At 56.0% G+C, this 19,851-nt stretch overlaps 3 protein-coding genes across 6 annotated transcripts; 1 reads left to right on the top strand and 2 right to left on the bottom strand.

Annotated features, from left to right (window-relative positions):
• Window positions 1–1,583: 1,583 nt before the first annotated feature.
• LOC110481615 (chemerin-like receptor 1) lies at window positions 1,584–17,210 on the bottom strand. Its single transcript, XM_031506103.2, has 2 exons — window positions 17,117–17,210; window positions 1,584–2,686 (listed from the first exon to the last, which is right to left on the bottom strand). The coding sequence occupies exon 2, from the start codon at window positions 2,667–2,669 to the stop codon at window positions 1,584–1,586; it is 1,086 nt and encodes a 361-aa protein (XP_031361963.1). The 5' UTR covers window positions 2,670–2,686; window positions 17,117–17,210.
• Window positions 4,475–10,406, top strand: SHMT1 (serine hydroxymethyltransferase 1). 4 transcript variants are annotated; one of them, XM_021550141.2, is made up of 12 exons: window positions 4,475–4,544; window positions 5,992–6,109; window positions 6,401–6,546; window positions 6,831–6,946; window positions 7,037–7,197; window positions 7,364–7,445; window positions 7,662–7,874; window positions 8,115–8,231; window positions 8,574–8,696; window positions 8,884–9,000; window positions 9,112–9,222; window positions 9,605–10,406. In XM_021550141.2, the coding sequence occupies exons 2-12, from the start codon at window positions 6,017–6,019 to the stop codon at window positions 9,772–9,774; spliced, it is 1,449 nt and encodes a 482-aa protein (XP_021405816.1). In that variant the 5' UTR covers window positions 4,475–4,544; window positions 5,992–6,016; the 3' UTR covers window positions 9,775–10,406. The 4 variants fall into 4 exon arrangements, with proteins under 4 accessions (XP_021405816.1, XP_077643026.1, XP_021405826.1 ...); XM_077786900.1 differs by lacking the exon at window positions 4,475–4,544 and adding an exon at window positions 4,598–4,758; XM_021550151.3 differs by lacking the exon at window positions 4,475–4,544 and adding an exon at window positions 4,788–5,131.
• Window positions 10,534–19,539, bottom strand: SMCR8 (SMCR8-C9orf72 complex subunit). Its single transcript, XM_021550109.3, has 2 exons — window positions 17,117–19,539; window positions 10,534–15,097 (listed from the first exon to the last, which is right to left on the bottom strand). Exons 1-2 carry the CDS (start codon window positions 19,459–19,461, stop codon window positions 14,644–14,646), a joined length of 2,799 nt encoding a protein of 932 aa, XP_021405784.2. The 5' UTR covers window positions 19,462–19,539; the 3' UTR covers window positions 10,534–14,643.
• Window positions 19,540–19,851: the final 312 nt, after the last annotated feature.

Genomic DNA, 19,851 nt, shown 5'->3' with positions numbered 1-19,851 from the left:
GGACTCCAAGGCCTTGGTCCAACACTCACGGATACTCTTGTCATAAGGAATTATGTGGACTCTGCAAAAAGATAAGGAAAACCAGAAAGAGCAAACGTGGGTCTGCAAAACCTTGACATGGCAATCGATGCTATAGTTTACCACCAGGAGCAAGTAAATAGCCCCAAGAGTTACGTGCTGCATAGCAAACATTGCAGTTTTATCTGCACGACAGGCAGCAATTTGTGGCAAAGGTTAAATCTCAGTTCACTCAAGCTTGACATATGATGGTCGTGTTAGATTCCCCATTCTCAGTGGGTTTGTGCATAAATGTGAGGTTAAGTGCATGTGTGCCTTTAGGATCACGACCTGCATGGTCCAGCAGGCCTATAATTAATCCCCAACATGTTCAAGTGACAGCTCTCATTCGTAATGTCATCCATGAAGAGCAGTGAGGTACATGTAAATTCCTACAACCCAGCTGGAAGTCAGAGATTCTCCAGCCACCAGAGCAGGGAGCCTCCAAGGCAGCTTTCTGACAGGATGAACAGGACAATTGGTAGGTTGGACTAATTTACAGGTAAATTGGGTAGGGCAGGAGAGGGAGGTGTGATACAGTCACTGCTCACTCAGCTGCCGAGGATGGGCTGGGAATGACAACAGTGCTGTCATTCCCTGCTACACAACCAACATTTTCTACTCACAAATATGTCAGAGTTCCAGAGGCTTATGAAGCCTGTAAGAAAGTTCCCATCTCCTTCATCCTGGACAGCTTGCAAACACGAAGCTTGGCTAGACTCTGCTCAGCCACTTGTTCTTTCTTCTTCCAGTCACTATTTTTCAGATGTACCCAAAGGTCTGAAACCCAACAATAAACTAAAACCATGGTCTGGCAGTCAGATCCATGTGCCCCAGGCAAATCCTCACACCCAGGTCATGTCCTGTCTGCCTCATTCATTAGAGCTGCTGCTAATACCAGTGGTTTGTTTCCAAATTCTAGATATTTAATCTTTTTATCTGCTTGTTCTGTTACCAAAGATGAACCTGCTTGGTCAGGTTGGATCAAGTGTTTTATCTCACAGGCAATACAACAGGCTGGGTATGTTTTACACAAGTTTATTGGGGGTTAATATTCATTCACCAACAGCACAAAGTATCAGATCTGCGCTACTTAAGGGCTGGGAACATGTCAAACCCAAACAGAGACTAGCATTGCTCAGAAATACATCATATCTGAGTAACAGCAGCACAACCACTGATTTGTCCTGTCTGAGGAGAGAAAAGAGTGTCTTACTCACTATTCCCTTCCCTACAAAAATACATACAGCCATTGCATTTAACCCTCTTTTAATAAAGGCTCCATACACAAGAGTCAAAAGGCACAAGGAGTAAAATGCTGCTACTTTGACCCACCTTGCTGCAGCTCCAGAGAGTTCTTCCATCCCCATTGTGGGTTAAATCACAGCATATTTGAGATACCTCCAAAACATGAAATCACACCTCGCTAGCATGTGCAGCCCTTCGCAGTCCCCAGTCCCATGACTTGAGCTCTGAAATGAGGGAAAATGCAGAGAAAAGAACGGCCCCTCCCACACCAGCAGTGCTCAGACCCTCGGGACCTCCACTTCCGAAGCAGACCTGGACTTGCGCCGGCTGGTCAGGCTGCCCAGGACCGACTCCTCGCTGAAGGCCCCTTCGAAGGTCGACAGGATGGACTGGCAAAACTTCTCCTTGAAATCTGGCCCCACAAAGACATACAGGATGGGGTTGATGCAGCTGTTGAAGAAAGCAAGGCTGGAAACCAAGGGGATCCCTATGTAAAGGGCCAGTTTCATCTCACGGCTGGAAGAGTTTTTGGATATTTCCAGCAAGGAGAAGACGTGATAGGGGAAATAACAGAGGAAAAACGAGGCTGTGACAGCAATGATGATTCTGTAGGGCTTTGCATTGTTGGCCAGCTGCCTCCTTTTCAGCTTGACAGCCACGACGCCGTAGCAGATGAGAATCACCACAAAGGGGATGAGGAACCCACACAAGAATCGCGTGATGATCATCGCTTTGTGCCGCATCCTCCACAGCCTGCGCGTTGCCTCCGACGCGTAGTCATCGGACAGCGCGAAATTATTGTAACAGCTGGTGACGTTCCTGGAACTGACCACCGTGTCCCGAAAGACGAGGTACGGGGAGCTGAGCAGCACAGCCAGGAGCCACGTCCCCAGCGCGATCCTGGCCGCCAGCTCCGGGCTCCTGCGGTTGTGAGACCAGACAGGAAAGGCCACGGAAACGCAGCGGTCGATGCTGATGACCGTCAGGAGGAAGACGCTGGCAAACATGTTGAGGAAGGCGATGGTGCTGTTCAGCTTGCACAGGAGCTTCCCAAACGGCCAGTGGAAGCCCAGGGCGGTGTAGGCGATGCTGAGGGGCAGGAAAAAGGTAAAGATGAAGTCAGCTATGGCCAGGTTGAGGAACCAGATGGAATTCACCGTCTTCTTCATCTTGAAGCCTGCAATCCAAATGACGAGGCCGTTCCCTGTCACCCCCAGCAAACAGGCAATGCTGTACACCACCATGGAGAGGATGTGCATGGTCTTCTGCAGCCCAGAGTAGTAGTCATGGTCAGTGGCATTCTCAGGCTGCTCCGTGGGGCAGCTGGCAGAGAAGGGGGAAGGGGAAGAAGAGGTGCTGTCCATCACTCGCAAGCCAAGACCTAAAATCACAACAGAAGTGTTATCTGCTGCTCAAGAGAGGTGAAAATGTTTGCAAACAACTGTACAAAAAATGTGTATGAAAAGCCAGATTACATAAATGAATTTATAATTAATATAAATTCTTTATAGAATTCTCTGTTATTCTCTATAGCATGTGCAGCTGCACCTTACAGAAAGCGCCTCAACAGGAGAAACGTACCCCTATTTTGGTGTTGGTGTCAGTGTGTCAGAACACCTTCATAATCAGCCCACAGCAGCAGTCCAGCATGGGCCAACAGCAAAACCATGGCAACCTTGATCCCCCCACTGTGACTAATCCTCCTTGGATGACCAGTTACAAATTATGACAGCAAAATCTATCTAGACTGGTAACAATGATGTTAACAGACTATTCCTTCACCAAGCTCCTTCCAGGGAGTTTCAGAACAACACCTGAGCTGTATCCAAGTGTAACCATTGACCCTTTACACACCCACTACCCTCTGGTGAGCCCACCCTTCTCATCTCTCTCCTGCTCATCCTGGCACTTGCCTTGGCAGGTCCTGGCGGGGCTCCCGAGCTGTTCCTCGGCTGCTCTGCCCACAGCGGGTGGTCTCACCCTCCTGACTGACTCCCCTTGTGCTGCTCCTCTCCAGGGTGACTCAACACTGCCTCGCCCCATTTTCCTATGGCTTGGGATCACGAGGAATTGAGTAGGATCACTTATTCCCTAATCTTCTTCCTCAATTTCTGGTGTGTTGATTTAACCCCTAAAGCTCCAGAGGGTGCAGGTTCTCTGGGGCCAGTTGGCTAAGCCCACCCACTAACTCGGATTTTATGAATGAAGAAAACACAGCCTGTGCCATTCATCCCCTTGGCTACTCTCCCTCCTGAGCACCCCGAAATCCCTCCAGGCTCTGGGGTGCCCTGCTGCAAGGCGGGACAGGGCCAGCTCTGCTCCCCACAACAGCAGCAACGTGCCCAGCCTGTGCCAGGGCCCGGCACACTCGCTGTCCCGGGGACACAGTCTTCACAATCTTGGCTGGGGGGTTTTGGAGGTGCCTCCCTGCCCACTGCAGGGTGTTGGGGTCTCATCTTTAGGTTCATGGGGTGGGACACTGGGAACACTGCAGGGCTGGGGGAGAAGCACCTGGGGTGCACGGCAAGGAGGGGCTGGAGCTGTGGGTGACGGCAGAGGAGGGGTGGCAGCAAGGGGTGACGACAGAGGGGTGACAATAGAGGGGTGACGGCAGAGGAGGGGTGACAATAGAGGGGTGACGGCAGAGGAGGGGTGACAGCGGCGGGGTGGCAGCGGCGGGGTGACGGCACAGGGGTGACGGCAGAGGAGGGGTGGCAGCAGAAGAATGACGGCAGAGGGGTGACGGCAGAGGAGGGTGGCAGCAGAAGAGTGACGGCAGAGGGGTGACGGCAGAGGAGGGTGGCAGCAGAAGAGTGACGGCAGAGGGGTGACGGCAGAGGAGGGTGGCAGCAGAAGAGTGACGGCAGAGGGGTGACGGCAGAGGAGGGTGGCAGCAGAAGAGTGACGGCAGAGGGGTGACGGCAGAGGAGGGTGGCAGCAGAAGAGTGACGGCGGCGCGCTGACAGCGGCGGCCGCGGCCCTCCCGGCCCGGCCAAGGTCACCCGCGCTCCGGGCGCCACGTGCGGGCCGCGCCGCCAGCCCCGCCCCGGCGCGGGCCAATGGGAGGCGGGGAGGGGGCAGAGCGCGGCGCTGATTGGCCCAGGCGCTTCCCGAGCGTATTGCCCGCCGCCGGAGCCGGGGCGGAGCGCGGCGCTGATTGGTTGCGGCGCGGAGGGGGCGGGGCCCGGCCGGGCTATGGTAGCGCGCGGGCTCCCGCGCGGTAGCGGAATCGGGAGCGGGTAAGGAGCGAGAGGGACCGGGACAAAAACCGGGATAGGGAACGGGACAGGGACAGGAACCGGGATAGGGAACGGGATAGGGGTAGGGACCGGGACAGGGAACGGGACCGGGATAGGGACAGGAACCGGGATAGGGGTAGGGACCGGGATAGGGACCGGGACCGGGATAGGGACAGGAACCGGGACAGGGACAGGGATAGGGAACGGGATAGGGGTAGGGATAGGGACCGGGATAGGGACAGGAACAGGGACCGGGATAGGGACAGGGATAGGGACCGGGACAGGAACCGGGATAGGGAACGGGACAGGGACCGGGATAGGGAACGGGACAGGAACCGGGACAGGAACCGGGATAGGGACCGAGATAAGGAACAGGACAGGAACCGGGATAGGAACTGGGACAGGGACCGGAATAGGGACCGGGACCGGAACAGGGACTGGGACCAGGACCGGGACTGGGACAGGGGCCGGGACAGGGACCAGGACAGGGACCGGGACAAGCACTTGGGATGTGGGAGGTGATGGAGTCGGGATACAGGGGCTGCAGAACTAGGTGGAGATAGAGCTTCAGGGCTGGAGTCCTCCAGGTGAGGTGCCAGGTGTCCACCATGGTTGGGGGGGGTCTTATCCTGACTGGGAATGGCAGCTCTGTCCCCCCTGAGTCAGAGTCAGTGAGTGAGAGTGCTGCAGCACCCTGTGCTGGGGGGACATGCAGGACCTGCATCCTGCTCAGGGCCAGAGCATGGCTGAGCATCCCTGCCCAGCAAGGGCGGCGTGAATGGACTTTGGCAGCTTGGCACAAGGAAACCATGTGGGGTTGCTTAATAACCTGCTCACGGACCTTCACCCATCCTTGCGGGGTTAATGAGTAAAAAGATGCATTGTTTTCTGCCAAGGCAGCAGCTGGGCTATTACTCCTTCCCCAAGAGCAGCAGTGGCATCAACTGGGCCAGAGAGCTCCTGCAGGCCTGGGCATCACCCAGGCCATGGAAACAAGCAGAGGCAGATCTGCTGCCTCTCAGGGCCTCTCAGCTCCACAAGATGCTTCAGCCAGGGTTTGGGCAGGACTCTGACTTGCTGGGATTTTGCCAAGGGAAAGCAGTCAAGAGGTTTAAGTGTGCTGGGCATCACAGCGTGTGTTAAAATTGAGATCGGTGGGTATGAGCACTTCACTGCCCTTGAAATTAAACATCAGGCACTGCTGAGCTGGGCAGGGGGAGCTCAGGGAGGGGTGGTGATGGGAGAGTATTAGACATTATCAAAGCACAGTAATTAACAAACTGATCTTAAGTCAGCAGGGGAAGCCTGAGGGTTGTGTGTGTCTTCCTCACCCAACAGCCCATGGCTGTTCTCAGGGAATGCATGGGATGGCAGCAGGCAGCACACAGGGAGATGTGGAGGCACCCAGCCCTGCTGCCATCCCACAGACTCCCTGCTCCCCTGGCAGGTGACTCAGAGCCAGCAGCAGCACCATGGCAAGCTCAGCACAGGGCCTCCCCAGCGCCGAGCTCTGGGCCTCCCATAACAAGATGGTGATGGAGCCGCTGGACACCAACGACCCAGAGGTGAGAGCTCCTTCCTGGCTCCCCCAGCTGCTTCATTCATCCCCCAGCCAGCCCTGGGGATGCTGACCTTGTCAAGCCAAGGACGTGGCAGGGTCCAAGGCTGAGCTGCTGGAACCCATCCATCCTCTGTGCCCTCTCTGTGACTGGTTGGGATCAGCTGCACAAAGAAGGGATCACATCTGTTCTCCAGCACCTTTCCAGGCCTCTCTCCAAGCCTGGTCTCTGTGGTGGAGCATCCACATCTCCATGCAGAGCCAGCATGGCTGTAGCCATTTCTCTCCTCTCCCAAAGGTGCACAGCATCATCAAGAAGGAGAAGCAGCGGCAGAGGATGGGGCTGGAGTTAATTGCATCGGAGAACTTCGCAAGCCGAGCAGTCCTGGAGGCCCTGGGATCCTGCATGAACAACAAATACTCGGAGGGTTACGCAGGACAGAGGTATGGAGCTGGGGCTAAGGCCCACCAACCCAAACCCTTGCAGGGAGGGAGAGAAACCCCCATCCTGCCTCAGGGAAGGAAGCAGTGTCCTTATGCCAGCAGCCAGGCTCTTGTAGACCTTCTCAGCCTCTGTCCTTGGCCATACATGGGACAGTCCCAGCAGGGTCATGTCTGCTGTGGCTGCACAAAAGGGGCATCACACCCCAGTTTCTCCCCAGCTTGGTCACAGCCCTGCGTTCTGAGGAATGAGTTTGGTTTTACCCTTGCCCTGTCCTTTACTGCAGGTACTACGGTGGGACGGAGTTTGTGGACCAGCTGGAAAGGCTGTGCCAGAAGCGAGCCCTGCAGGCTTACCAGCTCGACCCCCAGAAGTGGGGAGTCAATGTCCAGCCCTACTCAGGTATTGGGGTGCTCAGGAGAGCCAGGACACTTTGCCCAGGCCCCTGTGTGCCCCAGCATTCATAACCAGCCCGGTGCGCTCTCGCTGCAGGGTCACCCGCAAACTTTGCCGTGTACACGGCCCTGGTGGAGCCCCACGGCAGGATCATGGGGCTGGACCTGCCCGACGGTGGCCACCTCACCCACGGCTTCATGACGGACAAGAAGAAGATCTCTGCCACCTCTCTGTTCTTCGAGTCCATGCCCTACAAGGTGGGGAGCTGCTCCAGCCACAGCCAGGGTGCAGTTATCATAAGTGTTGGCACCTCTTAAGTTTAAAAGTACCAGCATCAGGCTACCAGCACCCTCTCCTGCAGGACAGCACTGCAGCTGATATTCACCACAGCGAGGTGGCTGAACCCTCCTCTTCCTCTCCCAGGTCAACCCCAAGACCGGTTACATCGACTATGACAAGCTGGAGGAGAATGCCCGGCTCTTCCACCCCAAGCTGATCATAGCAGGTGAGGATCTCACCTGTACCTGTGGCACAGCCGGGGTGGGGGTGCCTCCCTGAAGCCAGCAGCACCCCTGTAAGCTCGTGGATGGACACAACCGCGCTGGCAGGAGCTCGTGTACTGTCCCCAGCTGGGCTGTCCACACTGCAGGCTGGTGCTGGGGGGCTGTCCCGGGGTCCTGCACGTCTGCTCCTGTCCCCTCCTCACCGCCTGTCCCTGCAGGTGTCAGCTGCTACTCGCGGAACCTGGACTACGCCCGCATGCGGAAGATCGCCGACGACAACGGCGCCTACCTCATGGCCGACATGGCCCACATCAGCGGGCTGGTGGCCGCCGGCGTGGTGCCCTCGCCCTTCGACCACTGCGACATCGTCTCCACCACCACCCACAAGACCCTGCGGGGCTGCAGGGCCGGCATGATCTTCTACCGCAAAGGTGCCCCACCTGCCTGGGCTGCCGGGAGGAACGCTGCAAGTTAACGCTCCTCCCTGCTCTGGCTGGGAAGGAAGGAGGGCAGGAAGATCCTGGGAGTGTCTGGGGAGCTTCCCTGGGCTGAGCCTGGCTCAGATTTGAAGAGGAACAACCACTGTGGCTGCTGTGAGCAGCCAGGGGGTGAAAGCAGCTCGTGGAAGGGTGGCTGTGCTACCTTGTCACCGTGTCCTCACTGTCTCGCAGGCACCCGCAGCGTGGACCCCAAGACAGGCAAGGAGACCCTCTACAACCTGGAGAGCCTCATCAACCAGGCGGTGTTCCCGGGGCTGCAGGGAGGCCCACACAACCACGCCATTGCAGGTATGCAGCCAGGCTGGCTGCCAGCTCCAGCATGGCACAGGGAGTTGGCAAAGGTGTCTTGGCAGGGCTCTGACCCCTCAGCAGCAGCACGGGAGGCTCCAGCTGCCCTACAGGGCTCACAGCCTGGGGACCCTGTGGCAAAAGGCAGCTGGTTGATCCAGCATTGCCCAAGGAGTGACCAAATGTTCTATCCTGTCTTTTGGCTCAAGAAATGCCACCAGCCTGGTGAGGGGAAAGGAAGGATCAGTCCATTAGTTTGTTCAGCTCCAGTATGGCTTCTGCTGGCAGTGCCATTGCTGGTGGGAACCCCAAAATCTGAGCCTGGCCTGCCTCTATCCCCAGGAATCGCCGTGGCGCTGCATCAGGCCATGACACCTGAGTTCAAGGCTTACCAGCAGCAGGTGGTGGCCAACTGCAAGGCACTCTCATCAGCACTGATGGAGATGGGCTACGACATCGTCACAGGTGAGGACACGTCTCAGCAGTGGGATGGGGCTGACCCTGGGGTCTGACCAGGGCAGCTCTTCAAGGACACCGTGGTCAGGGCTCTGTGACGAATTCCTCACTCCTTGTTAAATCTCAAGTCTTCTTTTGGTGAAGTTTCCTGCTGGAGCAGCAATTCCCCAATCCCACCAAACCCCTCTCTTTGCAGGGGGCTCTGACAATCACCTGATCCTCGTGGACCTGCGCAGCAAAGGCACAGACGGCGGCCGGGCCGAGCGGGTGCTGGAGCTCTGCTCCATCGCCTGCAACAAGAACACGTGTCCTGGTGAGAGATGCCACAAGCTCTGCCAGCTCCTGGTGCGCTCCAGGAGCCAGGCTGGAGTCCCACGGGCGGTGGTTTGGGTGCCAGGTTTGGTGACGTGTCCTTGTGCTGCAGGTGATGTCAGTGCCCTGCGGCCCAGCGGCCTCCGCTTCGGCACGCCGGCTCTCACCTCGCGCGGCTTCCGGCAGGACGATTTCCGCAAGGTGGCCCGGTACATCCACAGAGGTGAGCCAGGCTCAGCTCCAGCACCAGCCTGGAACAGAGCAGCTCCCCAGGGTGAGGAGGCACCAGCCGAGTCACGCTGGAGCCATTGGCACAGCTGGCGAGGCAGCACACCCACCAGTGAGGAATAATCATCCTACCTCCACATCTGGATGTGGGGGAGGGCATCTGGCCACAGCTGGGACCGGCCACACTCTCCCCACTGCACAGCAGTGGGCTGAAAGCCTGTCCCTGTCACAGTTTTCTCCCAGTTGTTCTCAGGAGTTCCAAGTTGTTTCCCTGGGCAGCAAGTCCCTGAGATGGGAAGGAGGGAGGGAGCAGGGCTGTGTCCCAAGGAGCAGCAGAGCCATGGGAGGGCTGACCAAGACATCTCCCATCCTGGCAGGGATCGAGCTGGCTCTGCGTGTGCAGAAGGACATGAGCCCCAAGGCCACGCTGAAGGAATTCAAGGACAAATTGGAGGACCCAAAATACCGTGAGGAGCTGAAGGCACTGAAGGAAGAGGTGGAAGCCTTCGCAGGCACGTTCCCACTCCCGGGGCTGCCCGTCCTGTAAGGGGACACAGCCATGCCTGCTCCCAGAGCAACAGGAGTACCCAGGATCGTGGCACACCCACAATCCCCAGGCTGAGACCAACACCCCAGTGCCTTCTCCCAGCACTTCCCTGTAGAACTGCAGCAGCAGCTCCTCCTTGGGCTCTTACTCCCCTTTCCCCTCCCATGTGGGGCACAGGGAGCCCATGAGTACAAGAGTACAACCCCTGTAGGGACACCAGCCCTTCACCACTGTGTCACCACTGGGACTGAGCACCAGGACAGCCTCACCTCATGGCCAGGTGCCATCCAGCTCCTGCTGGCTGTGGAGCAGCAGATGAGATTTAGGCTGGGCTGTCCACATTCCCTGGACACCCTGCCCATGGCAGTGTGAGGGACAGGGGCTCCAGCTGCACAAGGAACCTCACAGCCACTAAAAGTCCCCCTGGTTTCAGCCTCCAGGATTCCCCTTCATCCTATGTGCCTTGACACCTCCACAGGCTACAACAAGGCCAAGCCTTGTCCTGAACATTCCTCCTGGGATCACTATCCTATTCTAACTAGATCCTCCAGTATTTTCTCTGACCCTTTGGCACACAGCTTAGGTTGAACCATTTTTTAATCAGCACAATAAAATTAAGAATTTAACCACGACGTATGACAAGAATTATAAGCTTTAAAAAATACGACCAATTTTTTTTTCTTTTTTTTTTGTATTTCAAAAATATCTGAACCCAAATAAATATTTTTTTTTTTAAAAGTACATTTCTCAGACTAGTCATTTGGTGTTAACATCTGTTAAACTCTTGTGCAGTAACACTTACAGCACGACACTAAGACATGCTTCTTGGATTTCTCCCGGTCACACTCGCCCTAACTACTTGACGCAAGCATTCGGCACGCACAGGCACACACACGGAACTCAACATGCAGGAATAGGATACAGTGCTTTTAAAATAAGATGAGAATTCATCACAGCCTCCTGGCAGCCTTCAGAGGCAGCTCTGAGCCCAGCCCCATCCCCGTGCCAGCAGCCGTGCCGCCGGCGGGACCGGGTACCCTGCTTCTGCCTTCCAGTTAAATCCGTCTCGGGGAGCAGTGGGCGGGGGTTTGTGACCCCTCCAACATCGGGGTGCAGTTTGGTGCTCTGACATTGTGCTCTGGGGCAGGTGTTCTCCTCCTGCAGCCTGGGCAGCTCCCTAAATTCCCTTAGACCCTGTCACAGGAGCCTCCTCACTGTGCTGCTACAAGCCCTGGGTGCCCAGCTCCTGGAATCTGCAGTGTGGGCTGGTCCCCACCACCAGACCAGGGGGCTCAGGACCCTCACACACAATAAAAGCCAAAGAACTGGTCTGGGGGCACAGAGCCATCAGCTCCCACCCCTGAAGTGCCTCTCCCACCCTCCCACCACGGTGAATATTGCTAGAGTATAGGCAGCTCCTCCCTGCCGAGGCAAGGCAGCTGTGGAGCTGCTCAGAAGTGATTGCTATCGGATGAAAGGAAATCTGAGCACTGTTTCTCTGAGAAATGAAAGCTTTGTAGGGTTAAGATCAACCTACAGCTATGGCTGAGCCTCCTGGGGTGGGAGCTGGAAGCGGTGGGTGGGTGGAGAGCAGAGCAGGGGCTGGCAACCGGGAGGAGCAGGAGTGGGAAACGGGAGCCCTCCCTCCCGGCCGGGGGAGGCTCCTGCTCTGCTGAATTCTCGGTCAGCTCCTCTCCTCCTCTCCCTGGCAGCCAGGGGGGAGCCAGCGTGGCCGTGCGGGAGTGGGGACATGCTGGGCTGGCAGCACTCACGGAAGCAGGGGACAGCCATGCAGGGCACCGCTGGCCCTGGCAGCTGAAAGGCTGGGGAGGATGGCACTGCCACTGCCAGGAACCCGCCCTGCTCCTCGTGGAGGGATGGCTCAGGCAAGAGGATGATGACACACGTGCCAGAATAAATGGTGGGAGCTATCAGTGCAAAGGTTGTGGCTTGTTGTTAGTCTGTGAATATCAGGAACTGGTGAGGAACCACACCAGAGATGGAGGGAAGTCCTAAAGTGCCAATACAGGGATCTGTACTGTACAGCAGCAGAAAAACAGAGACAGAGAAATTACAGAGGAAAGAGGAACTCAGCTCCCAAACACCAGCTGCCACCACAAGCAGACAAGCAGAGGGCTCCAAATGCACTGAGGCGCCACAGCCCGGTGTCAACTCCCCCTTTTCCAGTCCAAGTTCAGAGGTTACACTGCTGAGAGGAGGACAAGCACTCCAGGGCGTGTTTCTCCACAGCTCCCACTGCAGATAATCCCAGAGCTCCCGTTGGGAATGGGGTGATGCTCCAGCCAAGCTCCCAGGGCATCCTCCCCAGTCAGGGCTGCTTTGTGGCAGAGAGGTGAAGCAGGTCAGACAGGTGGTAGTGCAAGTATTGCTCAACACGGCCTTGAGTATCAGATACTACAGGTTGGACAGAGGCAGCAAGGAGTGAGTTATTTATCAATTTATGAGCACAGCTGAACACCACAGGTGGAGACCACTGTGACTAAGATGAGCCACCACGAATCATCTCTCCCACCCCGTGCTGGAGGAAGATGGGAGTGAGTCAGCAGGAAAAAAAGTCTGTCCCTCCCTCCCTCCCTCCCTCCTCAAACCCAAACAGCACTAGGTGGTTTCTCAGCAGGAAACAAGCTCCTCTTCTGAGCACTGCTCCAGAGCAGGTTGCTGGGAGCTTTCATCTGCCCGGTGTCACCTGCATTACTCATCTACCCAGATGCCTCTTCCCCCAGGGAATCTCACCTCAGCTTTAGTGTGGAAGTTTGGGTGTGCATCAATCAGTCAGGGGCACCTTGAGTCACTTCAGGAAGCAGCCAGCTGGATGGACACAGAGGCCTTTCACCAGCAGACTCAGCTCACATGAGACAGGAGGGCACAGGCAGGACAGGAAAAGGCTTTGAACACGTTATAAAGGTGAGAAGCTCACCTTCAGCAAAGGCCACACCACACTGCTTCCAACCACGACCTCAAACCACCACAAGCAACCCCTGTCCCTGGAAAATCCTCTGGAGAGAACTACAAGGCCAACTTGGCTGAGCCACCATAAACACCACAAAACCTTAAAAACAACTTTTATGTCCTGCTGGTTTATACCCCAGAGAGCCCTTTCCAGGGGAGAGGAGGAGGTGGCACAATCCTGAGACTCCTGATGCTGGTGCAAAATGGCAGCTGCCCCAGGGAGCCTCCCTGCCTCCAGACAATGTTTTGGAGGAGTGCAGGTCTCACAGCAAGTCTCAGTGGGGTCTAAGCCACACTGGGTAACCCCAGGCTGTACACAGAAACTTCCCAGACTCAGAAGGAAGATCACATTCATCTCCAAAGCTGCCTCACATTATCACCAAAAACAGAAGTTAAAAAAAACCCAACAAACCAAAGAACAGATCAGCTCTTGTATGATGTCTGCTGCTCTCACCCCATAATCAGCATTAAAAGGAATTAAAACCAATATTAGCTTTCCTAGAAAGATTTGTCTTACTTAGAACTACCTTGGGAGCTGCTACTGCCACATGGCACCGGGCAGAGCAGCTCAGGCTCAGTATCACCTATGAAACTCCAGAGGGAAGTGCTGTGCCTGGGCACAAGGCTTTGGGCACTGACAGAACTATCAGTGAGTGTCACCACGTTGGTGGTACATCCTTTATGGCACAGAAACTTTGAAAGGAAAAGTTCTCAGTACCCAGGCTCAGAGAGCAGCAGTTCTGCCCCATGCAGAGCCACCCAGGAGTCCTGGGAGAGGTAGTCGGGACACAACAACGGCTCAGCCAGGAGCAGCAGGCAGCAATGCTGGCCCTGTTTTACCACAAAGCACAAATGCCAACTCCCCAACAAAATAAAATAAAAGAAACTAATATGAATAAAACATAGAATCCAGTACCTTCATCCCCGATCTCTCCTGAGCACTTGCACCTCACCAGTCAGGCAGCCTGTGCTAACAGCCTGCTGTCTCACAGCGTGGCTCCAGATGAATCAATTGATTCCCCATCACAAAAAGCACCTAAAAAGAGGGCCCTCACCCTCCTTCAGTTCCCTTCTGCCTTTAAAAAGCCAGCTCTGACCTCACAGTTGAGGATTCCCAGTCTCCCTGCAGCCTGCTCGGAGGCTGCCCAGCAAATGGGATGTGACAAATGAACAAGGCACAGTGCTCTACATTCGCAGCGGCCGGTGCCTCGGGGCTCACCAGCCTTAGGGAGTGCTTCCAACATTCCTGATTTTCACAAAGCTGGGAGATACTGGGAAACCCTTTCTGGAGAGAAGCATGTGTGCCTCCACTGTGCTCCCACTCACTCAGGGATGACCTATCCTGGGAAGTGCCCAGAAACTCAGTGCAGGGACACCATCCATTGTAGCTGTGCACAGACCTGCGAGCTGCTTCCCTGCCAGGGGGCTCTGAGCTACGCCCCCATGACAGTCACATCAGTGGATATAAAACTTCACATGGCCTTCACACCTCTGATCACAGCCCTGGCTCCTTGGAAGGGACTGACAGTGCTCAGGGTTCTGGCAGAAGCGTTCAGGACACTGTGCTAGATGGGGGGCTGCACACTAGTCAGTATTGATCCCCGAGATCACCCACCACCCCTCATGCCATAACCCCCCGGGATGCTGCCGTGATCCACTTTAACAGTGTCCCTTCTGACATTTACAGAGTGCCCGATGGTTTATGTGATGGAACATCTACACTTTTGGCTACAGGGAACAGCCAGAAATCCACTCCTGCAGACCTGGATTTCTGTGGGGCAGAGACACAAACACCTTGGCCCCTTCCCGATGTGTGAGAGCTACTGCAGACAGCGGCAATGTCAAGCACGGATGAGCTCTGTCAGACTCTGAGCACGTGGGCACACGGCCTGTGCAAGGCTAGATTTTGTACAAAAAGCTGGGAACATAGTCAAATCTGAGCAGGGGGTTCCCCCCTTGCCCCGGTTCCTGAATGTAGTGCAGCTTCAGCAGCTCGGCCAAGTACTGCACGATTTTGATATCTTCATTTGCAAGGCCCAGTTGATGCTTTAGGAAGTTCATCCTGCGATTCACAACGGATTCCTCCGGTTCCCTTTCGCTGATGGGAAGGTGCAAATGATGGCAGAAGGTGAAGAGGAAGGCTTTAGAACACAGCTGGGTGAGGATGCTTTGGACGTGCATGTAGTAGGTGCTGCCACGCTTGATCTGCGTGCGGTGGTCGGCCAGCCGGGCCACCACGGTGCCCTTGTAGAGGGGGCAGCGCAGGGTCTTGCTGTCGGCGTCCAGGATGCTCAGGTAGCGGCTGTACCGGCTCAGGGCGTGCAGCACGTTCACCCCGGCAGGGGACACTGCCCTGCAACAGCAACACACAGGTCAGGGCTGCAGGGCAGCCGGGATTTAAGCAGCAGGGTGTGGCCGTGCCCTGCATCCCGGGGAGTTTCCCCCTAGTTGATGAGCTGGCGCAAGATCTCTGTGGGTGAATAAAGCCCTAGGGGGGGACAAATTGGCTCTCCAGCTTGCCAGATCCTAAAGAAACCTCAATTCCCTGGATCCCCACATGCCCTGATCTGTACTGTGCATGCTATAGCACAAACCACCACACTTCTGGTCAGCTTCCTCCCTCGGTGACATGCAGAGGGACTCATAGGGCAACTCTGGTGAATAGACACATCTTACAGCAGCTGGAAGCTTCCCAATGTGACTCAGAAAGCAGTCCCCCCTTTCCAATATTTCCACGTTCCCCCCGTTTCCAAGATCTCCACGTTCACCCCAAATCGCTTTGGGAGGGAGCTGCTCTGAGGTGCTCGAAGCCCTGAGTGGAGCAGAACCTTCTGAATTTCCTAAAAGAGAGAAACATCCTTAACACACAACATTCATTCCGTGGCTGAGTCTGGCTTGTTGTCACTCAGGTGCAAGCCCACAGCATGCTCACAAGGATACAATTACCCACCAAGTTTAACCTGACGTTACTGAAATGCAAGTTACAAGCCAAGGCAAACCCTTCAGCTCATCCATTCTTTGTGGTGACAGTTGCTGGGCTGAGATACAGCTCTCAGCCTCAAACTGGGAGCCTCAACTGGTGTAGGGGCTGCCCCAGTGTCCAGGCAGCACCTGGCCATAGGAGACAGAGGATACTTACTGGAATAAATCGTTCAGCCTCTAAATTCTTTCCCAGAGCCCTCCTACAAATGGTTTGTGGAGAGCACCCACATTAAACTAAATACTTAATTAACATTCCACAGAGGAGAGCTGAAATGACTGACACATGTTACAGGCAGCTCTTAAATAAAGATTTCTGTTTATAAAAATGGCATCTAACCACAAACATTGAGCAACGAGTAAACACTTGGGGTTTTTAAAAACCTCACTGACAGACAGAGAGCTTGTGAGCAGCTGTTGGCAGAGCTGTCAACCTGCCTCACAAACATAGAAATGAGAGCAAACTCACAGTTTTGGATAATTTCAGTATCCACATTCCCCCAGCAATACAATACTCTGCGGCTCAGAAAGCAGGTTTCTGTGTTTTAATTTTCCTGCTGTTTACAAACACTCCTGCAGGAGCTGCTCCAGCCTGGCTCTGAGCACTGTCTGCCACTCTGACTCAATGTTTTCCACCCTGGTGACAGCAACGGCCATTCCCTGCCATACCTGCACCCAAAGCACAGAACACATCCTGGAACACACAAAAAAGTCCTTTTCATAACATCAACAAGGGCAGGGCCCTTGAGCTGAGCAAACATTCTTTGCTAATATGAGCTGTGAAGCCATAGTTCAGGACTGAGTGTTGGGAAGGAGCACTTGTTTTTGGGACAGTTCTCACCCTAAGCAGAGGTTTCCTACAATCCCAACACTGCTCCTGCACAGCTCCAGGCACCTTTCTTCCTCACCAGCACAGACTGAGGTGCTGCTCTCCAATTGACCTACAGATCTCATCACCTCTTCAACAGGCTGCAGAAGAAAAAACCCTCCCCTCCAGCACAGCACCATTTACCCTAATATTCCAGCTAGAAATGTGAGAAGAGTTCCAGCAGGAGATGGCAAAGCAGAACACACAAGGGACTCAGGAACACTTGTATCAGTTCAGCGAGGAACCCTGCAGGACTCAGGTGTTTGTTCCCTGCTTTGCCAGGCAATAACCTCCAGGCCAAGTAACTCACCTGAGCAGGCAGCAAGTGCTGTTTTAAACATTGACTCCCAAGCGAGGCTGTACACAGGGTTAAGTCTACTCATTTTCCAAAATAAATCCCACCAGCAGAAATTCGTGGCAGCTATGCTGGTAATTAAGAGACCACCCCTGCACATCCATTGCCCTCTGAGATTAAGTTCTTAAGTTACCTCAGCCCTATTAAAGCAATCAGATCCTTGCATTTACCTCTGGAGTCCAATCAACTTCCACTTCTGGAAATCCACCAAGTGCAGAGCGGAGGTGACCCAGTGCTTCACGGGCTTGGCGTACGCGCCGCAGTTGGGCACGAAGATGGAGAGCGCCGTCACCAGCCTCTTGACCATGGCCTCGTCCTCCCCCAGCACGACCAGGGTCCTCCCGCTGAGCAGGGAGTAGATGGCGGGGTGGGCAAAGGGGTACTGGCGGATGAAGCGCAGCGCGTTCTGCCCGGCTCTCTTCCTGTGCCTCTCCCCGGCCGCGCAGGCCGGGTGGGCTGGGGACGGGGTCCTGTCGGAGCACGTGGAGGCGGCGCTGCTGATGTGGCTGGTGGAGTCCGAGCACTCGTCCAGGCTGCTCTTACTCACCTCCCTGCTGCCCGTCAGGTAGCGCGAGTCGAGCTCGCAGGGCAGGAGCCCCCCTGGGAGGCCGTGGTGGGAGGGGAAGCCCCCGCGCAGCCCCTGCTCGGCCGGCCGGTACGGCTGCGGGGGGATCCGCACCACGCCGTCCTCCTCGCACGGCTTCTGCCCCAGCTCGGGCAGGGCCTCCAGGAAGTTGGGACTCTCCTTCCCGATACAGCACGCAGCATCCACCTGCACTAAGCTTTCTTCCTTTGAGATGTCGTCCTGCCCATCATCCACGCCCGGGTTCGCTCTGGGGGTGAAGCGAAGGCCTCCCTCATCATCATCGGCATAGGGCTCCTCGTTAATGGCACTTGGGTAGCTCGCTTTGAAGTCCTCCGGGATGAGGGACTCGGAGGGACACGTGCTGAGCACCTCGATGCTGTCCTCGCTGACCGTGCGCCGGCTGCCCACCTTGCTGCGGCCCGCCTGGGGGCTGGGAATGACGGGCAGGCTGGCCTGGCTCTCTGATTTTGTCAGCCCAGATCCCGACTTCTCCGTCCCCAGCACCTCGATGCTCTCCCCGCTACTGATGCTGCCTTTGATATCTGCATCCAGATAGTCCAGGTTCTCCTGGTGCTCAGATATCACAGACTCAGACATTTTGGGCTCTTCAGAGTCTTCCGTTTCCTGCTCCATCTTGATGGGCACACACTCCACACTGGACTTGTAGGAGCCCAGGCTGATGACCACTTTGGGAGCAAGGGACTCTTCTGAACACTTTTCATCTATGGCATCTTGGCCGAGCCCCTGGCAACCTCTGTACTGTTTTTCAGGAGGTTTTTCATCTAGGAAAGACACATCCTCAAAGAGGAAGTTGGTGACACTCTGTTGCTTTAGGAGAGCCCGGCTGATCTGCTCTGTCAGGAGGTAACAAACATCCCCCCGAAAAGTCCTCTCGATATGGTGCAACTGGTCAAGTGTCTGGGTGAAAAAATAAACATCACAGAGTTCTTCCAGTGTCTTCAGCTTCTTGTCAAAGCACTTGGCAGACTTGGCTTTGATGAGTTTGGGGGTGTAGGATGGCACGTGGGTGTAAAGGTGAGTTTCTCCGAGTTCAGTGGGGTCAGAGGCAGTGGGGTTCTGATCACTGCCCACGTCAGCCCGGTCCAGGGCACAGTCTGGCTCGTAGGGGTGGAATTCAGAGTCCTTCAGTTTCCTGTAGGGATACGACCGGATTTGCCTCAGCAGGTCTTGGTGCTCGATAATTGACTTTTCCACACTGGCCAGCTCATTGGCCTTCTCAATGGCCTGGGTCGTGTAATACCCCTTGTCGTTGGCTTTCTTCTGTTGCTCAGTCTCGTTGTGCAGGACGGTCCTGGTGTAGTCAAGATCTTTTAGTTTCTTTTCCAGTTCGTTGGCAAAAGCTTTCCGGTTCCCCGTCTTCAGGCATTCGGAGGCTTTGGAGAACTCGGTGGAGAGTTCCTGAAACTGCTGCATGATTTTGTGCTCATCAGCAGAAATATAGGCCATGCAGAAGGGCCTCACAAAGCCCCTGGCTTCCAGGTCATACAGGGTCAAGTGGTGCACGTAGGCAAAGGCCCCTTCCTTGGAGTCCCCCAGCACCACCTTGGAATCCTCCACGAAGTTCAGCTTCGGGTAGGCAGAGCCGGGAGGGTGCCCCACGAAGGATGCCTGGTAATCCACAGACATGATCCGCAGGGAAAAATAATTGAGATCGAAGGTGCCCGACACTTTGGCGTCATCGGGGATGGTCAGGAGGGGCTGGGGCCCCACTTGCTCCGAGAACTCGGAGATGAGGATGAAGTCCCGGGTGAACTTGGAGCCGGCGACCTTGGCCCAGGGGTTGGCGCCCTGGCCGGAGAAGGGGAACAGCGGCACCGAGTACTCCTCGGGCAGGGGCGGCTCGCGGTACAGATCATCCTCCAGCTCCTCCTCCCTGGTGAAGGCCACCACGTCAGGGGCGCTGATCATATTTCCCGCAGGACGGGACCGACATGGAGCAGCGACGCGGCCCCGGTCCCGCCGGCACGGCCGGGCCCCGCGGGAGGCACCGGCGCAGCCCCGGCCCGGCCCCGCCGCAGCCGCAGCCCCGCGCTCCCCTCACGCCGCCGCCATGGCCGGAGCCGCCGCCTCCTCACGGCCCCGCAGCCATCTTGGACTCACATGACGCGCGGCCTCCGACCCCGCCGGCAGGAAGCGACGCCACCGCCGCCTCCTCCTCCTCTTCCTCAGCTGGCGTTGTTTATATTTACCGCCGTCGCCCTTTGTCGTTGCCGATCCCGGGACGGGCCCGGCGGCGGCGGGAAAGGGGGGAAAGCCGAGGCAGAGCGGCGGCAGGAGGGGACGCTCTGTGGCGCCGCG

This window comes from Lonchura striata, chromosome 16, assembly GCF_046129695.1.
Source record: "Lonchura striata isolate bLonStr1 chromosome 16, bLonStr1.mat, whole genome shotgun sequence".
Lineage (NCBI taxonomy): Eukaryota > Metazoa > Chordata > Aves > Passeriformes > Estrildidae > Lonchura > Lonchura striata.
The sequence above is the reverse complement of the archived record's forward strand: the minus strand, read 5'-3'. Positions and strand labels throughout refer to the sequence as shown.

Excerpts from the sequence above, each read along its gene's own strand:
- LOC110481615 (XM_031506103.2), bottom strand. The coding sequence starts at position 2,669 with ATGGACAGCACCTCTTCTTCCCCTTCCCCCTTCTCTGCCAGCTGCCCC.
- SHMT1 (XM_021550141.2), top strand. The coding sequence starts at position 6,017 with ATGGCAAGCTCAGCACAGGGCCTCCCCAGCGCCGAGCTCTGGGCCTCC. Across the intron at positions 6,947-7,036 it reads CAATGTCCAGCCCTACTCAG|GGTCACCCGCAAACTTTGCC; the intron begins GTATTGGGGTGC and ends CTCTCGCTGCAG. Across the intron at positions 7,198-7,363 it reads TCGAGTCCATGCCCTACAAG|GTCAACCCCAAGACCGGTTA; the intron begins GTGGGGAGCTGC and ends TTCCTCTCCCAG.
- SMCR8 (XM_021550109.3), bottom strand. The coding sequence starts at position 19,461 with ATGATCAGCGCCCCTGACGTGGTGGCCTTCACCAGGGAGGAGGAGCTG. Across the intron at positions 15,098-17,116 it reads AAGTTGATTGGACTCCAGAG|GGCAGTGTCCCCTGCCGGGG; the intron begins GTAAATGCAAGG and ends TTGCTGTTGCAG.